Source organism: Halichoeres trimaculatus, unplaced genomic scaffold (assembly GCF_033239565.1).
Source record: "Halichoeres trimaculatus isolate MK-OKI-2021-1 unplaced genomic scaffold, fHalTri1.1 fHalTri1_scaffold_20, whole genome shotgun sequence".
Lineage (NCBI taxonomy): Eukaryota > Metazoa > Chordata > Actinopteri > Labriformes > Labridae > Halichoeres > Halichoeres trimaculatus.
In genome coordinates, this window is record NW_027437198.1 from 11087989 (window position 1) to 11097635 (window position 9647).

General features: G+C 39.8%; 1 protein-coding gene across 1 annotated transcript; it reads right to left on the reverse strand.

Moving 5' to 3' along the window:
• Positions 1-897: 897 nt before the first annotated feature.
• On the reverse strand, positions 898-8550 carry LOC141810058 (uncharacterized). Its single transcript, XM_074697377.1, has 5 exons — positions 8116-8550; positions 5664-7792; positions 5507-5567; positions 3110-3193; positions 898-1148 (listed from the first exon to the last, which is right to left on the reverse strand). Exons 1-2 carry the CDS (start codon positions 8309-8311, stop codon positions 5859-5861), a joined length of 2130 nt encoding a protein of 709 aa, XP_074553478.1. The 5' UTR covers positions 8312-8550; the 3' UTR covers positions 898-1148; positions 3110-3193; positions 5507-5567; positions 5664-5858.
• Between the last annotated feature and the right edge of the window lie 1097 nt (positions 8551-9647).

Genomic DNA, 9647 nt, shown 5'->3' on the forward strand with positions numbered 1-9647 from the left:
GCTTGTCTTCAAAACGTCTTTTGTATTTTTCTGTTGCTGAGTAAACATCCCCCAATTCTTCCACACTATATCGTGTGTTTTCAATTATTTCATTAGTTTATTTGAACAAGTGAAAGACATAACAAAACGAAACAAAAACAGAACAGAGATAAATAAGATGTAAAATTTATTTAAAAACCCAAAACATTTAAAGAAACCACTCTAATAACATAGATCTTTATACCTTGATTGAAAGGGTGTAGGGTGAAGTCAGAAAGCTTTTCTAGTCCAAACCCTTTGTTTTTGTATATTTATAATCTAATCTGTCTGAGCATGTGCAGAAAAACAAAACAGACGAAAAGAAAATCTATCCCAATAAAGAGAACAAAAAGAACACAACATTTTTTTAAATTAGTTTACATTTGCTTCAATATCACTCTTGTATCTACTTTGAATAAGATTGATATAAATCAGTTTAAACTGTTTCAGTGATCTACATGTTTTCATTTTTTCACTGCATTTATTCCACAAATTGACTCCTTTAACTGGTACACACTGTGTTTTTATGGTGGTATGAACTGGCTGTTTTTTGAAACAGCATAATCGTATGATTTTACGTTTATTTCCTCTTTTTCAAAACAACTTTTAGATGCCCAGTGAGAACTGATCTTTCAGTCATCAGCACAAGCCGAGTAAAAGTTAAAGTTCTGGAAAAAGAATAACATCAGCTTCTCACTTATGAAACTCTGTTCTGAGACTTTCGTCAATCTGCTTTAGTGTGACAAAAAACTTTTACACAAAACATCCTGTAATAAAATCAAGATTTGAATCAGATTACTAACAAACTGTGTGTGCTGTGCTTATAAATTGTCACTTAATACAAGCAGAAGGAACAAAGTGTGAGTCCACATACCTTTCCTCTTGTGCCTTTCCTCCTTAATGGTGGGCTGCGAGGTCACTGAGCTTTTATACCAACTTCAGGCTTTTGGCGGTAAATTCACTCCCAGTTTCACTTTCATTTCATGGGTTCTCAACTTTGACTTTCATTCACATATTTTGTTTTGAAGAGCTGCCAGTAGGAAGGCTGTGGCAGTAAACAGGAAAGTTGTGGGACTTCCCAGGACTTTCCTGTTAGGTCGTGGATAAAGTTTTTCCTCTGTTGGAGGGGCCTGCAAGAAAAACAAAAAAAGAAGCAGATGACCTGCACTGCAAGTTAAAATCTATATTTAGTGAAAGTTATTCAACTTTCAGTGACAGGCTGGTGTTCAGGTACTTCCTACATTCCACAGTGTGGAGTCTTGTTTGATGCTGTCTTGTTTTGCCTTAACTATCTCGCTGGAGCCTGCTGAGAGACAAGAGAAGCTCCGTTTGGAGGTTATGTGGTTACTCTGGTGTAAGTGTTGGAGCTAAAGAGGGAATTAATCCAAATTTAAGTGACGTATACAGAGGAACACTTTGATTTGAGATTGTGCCTTCTTTTGCCTGAAACTGTCAGATTGAGTGGGTTTTTGTGTGACTTCAGGCCTTTTTTGGTACTATTTTATATTTATTTGTATTATTATATTTATTTTTTACTATTCTACTTTTTTGTAATTTTTGTATTTGGAGTGGATCATTACTTTGTATGGTTTATTGTTGGTCATGGACACCAAACTTTTTGTGGCTTCAGTGATATTTTTACTACTTTTCTCCTGTGTTTGTCTGAAGATCCTACATGTAACCATGGCCACATTGTTTACATGTAAACTCAGCTGTTAGCAGTCTGTAGCATGTCAATGCTAACTGGTGCAAGGCCTGATGTTTCCCCACAAGGTGAGGAAAAGGAGGTGAGGACAACGTGGTGGTTCTCAGGTGTGAGCTAAGAAGTGACGACATGGACCTGTCCTTTCATCCATCGTTATTGGGAACGTAAGATCTACCTCCAGTAAGATGGAAGAGCTAGCTGTGCTAACCTAGCAACAGAGGGAATACCAGAGGGCAGAGTAGCATCATGATATTCACAGACATGGCTAACAGAGCTAACATAAGACACAAACGCCAAGTTGGAAGAGCTTCACCTGCTGTGAGCAGGCAGGATCCAGGAGACAAAGATGGAGCATGACTGAAGAAGCTCAGTCCTGGACCCTGTGGAGGTGGAGGCTGGCTGAACTGGACAATGATGGACAAGCTGTCAGCATCTATTTTCTTATGGAGCTTTTTGCACTTTCTATACACTTTCTTACTTTTGTTTTCTTGATTGCTGCTGTGACTTCAATTTCGTTGTACTTGTTACAATGACAATAAAGTTCTATTCTTTTTTATATTCTATTCTTTATAGCAACCTTTTTAGAAAAGTGTTAAATACTGTTTTTCTAAAATAGAAATCACAAATTCATTGTCTAACCTCAGTATCTGTGCAGGGGTTTGATGGGTGCAGGTTAATGCAGAGGTGGAAAAACATAAAAAATAAACATGATGAGTGCTTCGAGGAAATACTTGTCATGGCTGACGTTAATCCAGGAAGTTTTGAAATCAGGGCAGCCGTCACAGCGTGTTCCTCTGCTGAAGAATGGAGCAGATCAAATCAGTTTCCATTAATCTATTCAACATTTGCCTTGATGCTCTGCTCAAAAAGTTTGTTTTTCTACTCTCTTCTTATTTTAAGATCACATTAGAAAACGCATCAATGAAACACTTGATGCTCTTGGTGGTTGACCCCTTTTTCTCCTCCCCAAGTGTGACAGAAACAGACCGTGAGTGTTTAATATGCTGACTCATCATGAAACTTCAGCTTGAAACAGCAATAAATCATTCATACAGGATTGAGAGCACCTAATAAGATGTCAGGATAGGGGTAAATCAATTTGATATTTCCTGAGCGACACCGATAAACTGATGACACATAAACCTTTTAGTATCTGCTTTAATCCAAAACACGTCACCCATCCTGACTCATCTGTTCTTCTTTCTGCATTAACACCTCTTTCACACACAGATTTCAACTTTGTCATGCAGTGTTTTTGTTGTTTTTGTCTTGTGTTATGGGTGATTGATTTTCACAGCTTAACCACAGAACAACACTTCAACAAACAAACTGTGAATAAGCATCTCAAAGTTTCAAACTTTGAACAGTGAATTAGAAAGTACTTACAGCCGACTGTGGATCTTTCTGCGTGTGTCTTCTCAGAGGAAAGATTGGTTGTTTGAGCTGATGTGGGAGAACTGGAAACTTTACCTTGAGCAGCAAAGATAGCGGAGCGCAGACGGTTCTGTTTGCATACGTGTGCGTTGGGATGTTTTGAGAATTTGTGCGGAAATTACAGCAAGGTGGAGAAACTCCCAAAGTTTCAAGGCTATTTTCTACTGAGTTATTAGTTTTATGATTGGTTGAAAGACTTTGTATAAAGCTCTTTGCTGAAGCACCACTTTTTAATGTTTGTATAGAGCTGTGTTAGTGATGTTTTAAATGTTTGAATTGGATACAGTACCATGTTGCAGTTTGATGCGATACATTGAGAATGGTCTTGGTCTCAAGACCACTTTTAGGAGGTTTTGGTTTTGTTGCGGCCTTGACAGTCTTTGGTCTCAGCGGTCTCACGCAGTCTAACGTGAGTGTGCCTGTGTGCTGTTTGATTACAGTATTATACTTATGATGGCATTGTTTGACCAAATAAATGTCATCATTGACCTTAAATAACATCTGTGTGTTGTTGACTAAGCATTAGGCCTAAGCTTTTTCAGTGATGATATGTTCTCATCTATATATTCAATTTAATTTAGATCGGTTACATATTTTCCATTCCTTATACAGTTGTTAAAGGTACAATGTGGTGTGGGAGGTTTGTTATTTTTACAGTTGGACTTTGGGACTAGCCAGTAGTCATGTCAGTTCTCGCCAGCACACAAGAGTCAGTCCTCTAAAAGTGCAGTAACAGCCCTGAGTTTTACCCAATTGGTGAAAAACATTTATGGTGACAAAATAAGACATATGTACCTGTTGTTGTGCCTGTAGTTCAAATAATACAACCTAATATTAACATTGTTCAGCCAAACCCTGGTATAGTGCTTTTGTTCTACAACTCATGCGAATTATTGTGTAATGTTAATTCTAACACTAGTTTGTTTTGTTTTTATTTTGGTCTCAACGAGGTCTTGGTCTTGGTGGTCTTGACTACAAGTCTAGTACTTAAAATGTGATGCAATCACTATGAGATGTGTGGCATTGGGCTGTGATATAAGACACTTTGTCTCTTCAGGGAAACTTTTCAGGTTCAAGTGCCTTAAGAAAAATATTCACAAGATGATTTGTGCAAACAATATTTACAATGTAGCATTGGGGATACATTAAAGAATAAAAAGTGCTGTGACTGAAGCAGTTTTGATTTTAATTTGATTGTTATTCATTTGACTTTAATTCATTTATTATCTTCTTTTAATGGTTTTACCCTTGTATATATTGTATGTATGTGTATGTTTATATATACATGTCATTCAATGTTTTAATTTCTTTTATCTCTATCTCAATCTATTTCCTTTTTATCAACTGTTTTGATGTTATTATTTCTCCTTCTTTTTAATCTTTTTGTCTTTAAAAAACATTACAGTCACTCACCACTAACCTCCCTCTGCTGAATATTTCTTGTCATCTCTCTGATTCTCTGCCATGTTTTTGATTGCCTAAGCACATTGTAAGTTTTATGTTTTTAAAGGTGCTACACATAAACATATTATTATTATTGTTTACAGACTTAGATATTATAAGAAAAGTCTTTGGATTTACAATAGTCTGTTTTAACTCATGTCACAGTGTGCACTGAACTGAGGTCAACTTCTTGCTATTCATCATGTTGCACAGTGTCAGTTTATCCCACACAGTAATATATTCTTTATTCCATCTTCACTTCGCTGCCACACCTGAACGTCCCCCTGTAGGATCATAAAGTTTTGTCTGTCTTAGTTGGGGTCAATCTGTCTACGCCTTGCTTTGATTTAACATGCTCAAAGTAAAAAACTGAACATTAAGGGAGGAATTTCTTTTTGAGTCACATCCCGACACACCTCATTTTCGACTGAAGTCGCTGCACACTGCTGATGATTTCAAGTGAAACAAAACTGAAACATCAAAGAAGCTAGTCTATCCATAAAAGGATCCCTACTTTAGAAGTGAAACTTAGAGTAGACTTAAGAAGCAGGAAGACAAAACGCTGTGTAGCACCACATTACGTAATAACGCATCACTGTGTATTAATTTGCCAAATTTTGTGATAAAACCCTTTAACCCAACTTATACTGAAGTTTGCAATGTGTAATAAACTTTGCTGCATTATGTAATAAGTTTTTACACCCATTTTGGTGATTTATTACATAATGCACCAAATTCTTACATTTTCTTGACATAAAAATAACACTTGCATTTTTTAGTGACTGATGCATTATGTCAGAACTTAAAGTAGCAAAGTTTACAAGACTTTAGTTAAAACATGGGATGTTTTTACGTAAGGTTGCACAACATGCAACACTCAGAGCTTCAAGGTTGCAAAGCACAAACCAGAGGGTGATGTTCTCTTCATTCAGACGATCTTTGGTTTTTCAGCTTGTTCTGCTGCCACCTAGTGAAAATAACAAAACTTTACTGATGAGATGTTTTATAACCCATTCTTGTGTGTGCAAACTGCAGAGGAAAAAAAAAAGGACACTACTCATACCTCAGAGATATTTACTGCTTTTTCATTCTTACAAAGTTAGATTTGAGCAGCATAACAGGTAAAAAAACAACTCAGTGAGTAGAAAGTCAGCTTTTCTTTGGAGTTTACGACATCAGATATTCACATTTGAGTAATCACAGAAAGCAAGTTGAGAGTTTTGCCAGAAAAAGCTGCTGTCGCATGTACAAGATCAGATCACTTCTCTGTGGAATGGCTCTTCATGTGGAGCTTCAGGTAAGCCTTTCTGTAAAAAGCTTTTCCACAGATCTCGCAGCGGTGTGGTTTCTCTCCGCTGTGTGTACTGCTGTGCTGCTTCAGGCTGGAGTGGTCGCTGAAACAGCGCCCGCAGACGCTGCACAGGTACGGCTTCCCTCCTGTGTGCGTCCGGATGTGGCGCGTCATGTTGTGGTGGCAGTTGAAAGATTTCCCGCACTCGTTGCAGAGAAACGGCTTCTCCCCTGTGTGAACCCTTATGTGCATCTCCAGGTTCTTCTGACTTTGGAAACACTTCCCGCACACTTCGCACAGTTTACCACTTTTGTGAGTTTTCAGGTGGTTTTTTACGCCGTCCTCTGAATCAAAACGTATCCCACAGACGCCACATGTGTTGGCGGAGTGGCTTTTGGCGTGATTTACCAATGAAACCATGGAGTGGAACATTTTCCCACACACCTCACAAACAGTCCTAGTCTGCTGCTTCTTTGGTGTCGATGTTACATCCTTTTCACCGTCTGGACTGTTTTTTATGTTGTTTGCAGGTGTTGGGTCACTGTTGTTCTTGTGAATGTTCAGGTGGCGTTTGAGCGTGGAGTAGTCGTTAAAGCATTTCCCGCACACTGTGCAAGCATACGGCTTCTCTCCTGTGTGTGTCCGGATGTGACGTGTCATGTTGTGGCGGCAGTTGAAAGATTTCCCGCACTCGTTGCACAGAAACGGCTTCTCCCCTGTGTGGATCCTAATGTGCATTTCCAGGTTCCTCTGACTGTCGAAACACTTTCCACACACTGCGCACACTTTTCCACTTTCATGAGTTTTCAGGTGGTTTTTCATGCTGTCCTCAGAGTCAAAATGTGTCCCACACACGCCACACATGTTGGCTGAGTGACTTTTGACGTGATTCACCAGAGAAGCAATGGAGTGAAAGGCTTTTCCGCAGACTTCACAAACGGTCCGAGCCTGCTGCTTCTTCTGTGGAGATATTTTTACTGTCTTTTCACCGTCTTCACCATTTTCTACTTTTACGCCAGACACTGGGTCATTTTTGTCCTTGTGAATGTTCAGGTGTCGTTTGAGCGTGGAGTAATCATTAAAGCATTTTCCACACACTATGCAAGCATACGGCTTCTCTCCTGTGTGCGTCCGGGTGTGACGTATCATGTTGTGGCGACAGTTGAAGGTTTTCCCGCACTCGTTGCAGAGAAACGGCTTCTCCCCTGTGTGGACTCTCATGTGAGTCTGCAGAGAGCTTGAGGTCCTAAAACATTTCCCGCACACGCCGCAGACTGCAGCTTTCACATGCGTCTTCACATGGACCTCAAATTCCTCTTCTGTTTCCAAATGTTCCCCACACACACCGCACACGTCCTTTGGGTGCACCTCCATGTGATTAACCAGAGAAACAACAGCGTGAAAGGCTTTCCTGCAGACTTGACAGTAGATTCTTAATCCTAATTTTTTAGTAGGATTCAGCTTTTGAGCCATTGGTAGACAGGATGACTTCCTCTCCGGGTCGCTTTCACTCTCACTGTCTTCACTCTGAGATATTGCGCTTCCCCTCCACTCAGTGTCACTGACGTCAGTAGCAGGAGAGCTGGGAGGACTTTCACCCTCGGCCTCAGCGTTTGTCTCATTTTGCTCGTCTGAAGTGCCGGGCAGAGAATCTTCTTCGACTTTTACTTCTACTTCTTCTTGAGTAGTCTCATACTCTGGCTGCTGTAGGTTGAGCTCGCTTTCTTCATGTGGAGGTGTGAAGATGATCCTGATGGTGGTGTCCTCCAGCGACTGCTGATTTGGCTCTTCCTCCTCCTGGCTGCCAGGGGGGTTCACCTCACTCTTTTCATCATTCAGGGACTCCTCTAGGCCGGGGCACAACCCATCATCCCAGACAGAGAGAGCGAGCTGTGGTTGATCTAAGAATGAAACGAGAATAAGGCAAAAACAAGGCAGGTAAAACAAACCTGATGCATCGAGGACATCTACATGACTTAGCATCCTGATAAAGACAGGAGCTCTTTACTGCGTCTAACTGGGGCTGCAGCTTCTAGTTAATCTAGCTTGTATTCCCAACTTACCTCTACTGTAAACTGACTTCAGGCACAGGAAATGTTTTTTAAAAGTTAGTTATTACGAGCTTGTAGTGGTAAGAGGTAAACTTGCATAAACATGAAATGTAATGACAAAAAAAACGAGTGGGACTAGAGAACACAGAACTGAATATTTATAATTAACCAACCTGAGTCTGCGTTGAATTTATAGCCACTTCCTGAAACTGTCTGCAGCATCCCGCGCTGCCGTCGGGTCTCCCGTCTGGAGAGCAGGATCTCCTCCTCGTGGCCTACGATGATTTTCTTCACCGCCTCAAAGATCTCCTCCGCCGCCGCGGACAGACGCTCGTCGATGAGCACCCTGAGCAGCTGGATGCTCGACATACTGCGGACCGGCACTCGGTTGTGTTCAGACGCTGAACATCGTGTGTCTCAGTACATTGTCTGCACAAGCGAAAACCGCAGCTCGGCTGTAGTGGTTCACTATGTCAAGTTAGAAAGTGTTTCTGGAACAAAACAGTAATGAAGCCAAAGCTCGGCGGGGGACATGTTGGGATCGCTGACCCCAGAGCCGGGCTTTGAGCCTCCTCACTGACAGCTACAAGGTACCAGACCTGTCAGTCACACGAGCTGCTCCTCTGATTGGACAAGCTCCTGATATTCCTTTTAAACCGGATGTTGTTCCTGTGTTGCGCTATTAAAAATGTTTTATACAGCCAATGATTAAAACATATCTGGTGTCTTTTCAAAATAAAACCAACTAATAAAATTTAAAATAAACTACAATTTAAAACTCAAATGAGGAGTTTTTAGTCATAATAATGATATAATACTACTACTAAAATAATAATAATAATGATAATAATAATAACTGAAATAAAAACATGTGACTTCGTTTTTGTTTTTTAAAGGAAAACTAGACTACCCTCAACAACATTTATTATTTCTCCATAGTTATGTTTAATACTTACAGTTGCAAGAAAAAAGTATGGTTTCCCTGTTGTATATGTTAGAACTTAATGTTGGATCAGATCACATTTTATTACCAGTTAATGCAGAAATCCATGTAATTCCAAAGGGTTCACAAACTATTTCTAACAAAAGTTTACAACAAGTGCTGAACAGCTGCACTTGTTAATGTTTTACACACCGAAGTTCCACACTGACACATTTGAGTCTGTCTTCTGAACTCAGTAATAGTGATTCTCTGTAATCTACAAAGGCTGATAAAAACCACCAGCAACAAATGAAGGAGTAGCAGAAAAGCAGGTGTCAAAAAGAGCAGGATCAGGTCTTTGTCCCAAAAGATATTACTTTGGCATGAGCAGGCCAAAATCAGCGAAGGAATGAGACCAACATGTTAACTTTTGTCCAAGGAGGGCACCAAAATCAACTTAAAAAAAATTCCTCACAGGAGCTTTAGAAGATTATCATCATCATAGTAAGAACATCATTTGATGTTCACTAGAAAAATCAACTGTGTTTTGGACTTGTGTGGGTAACCATAATCAAAGCTGCAAACTACTCACCAGTCAATAATGTGGAGGACTCAGCTTCTCCAGTTGGTGCGATGAGACGGTTCATGCTTACTGTCACTGAAACAACAGTTTTACAAATAAAGAACATCTAAGAAACAGAATACCAGAATGCCTAAAAAGTTGTATTAACAAGGAATCCTTGGACATCAGCAACCTATCAGAATCATCTCTGGAAATCTGCA

Bases quoted from the DNA above. Each gene is read 5' to 3' on its own strand.
- LOC141810058 (XM_074697377.1), bottom strand. From the start codon at position 8,311: ATGTCGAGCATCCAGCTGCTCAGGGTGCTCATCGACGAGCGTCTGTCC. The intron at 7,793-8,115 runs GTTGGTTAATTA...TTTCATTCTTAG, and splicing joins TAAATTCAACGCAGACTCAG to ATCAACCACAGCTCGCTCTC.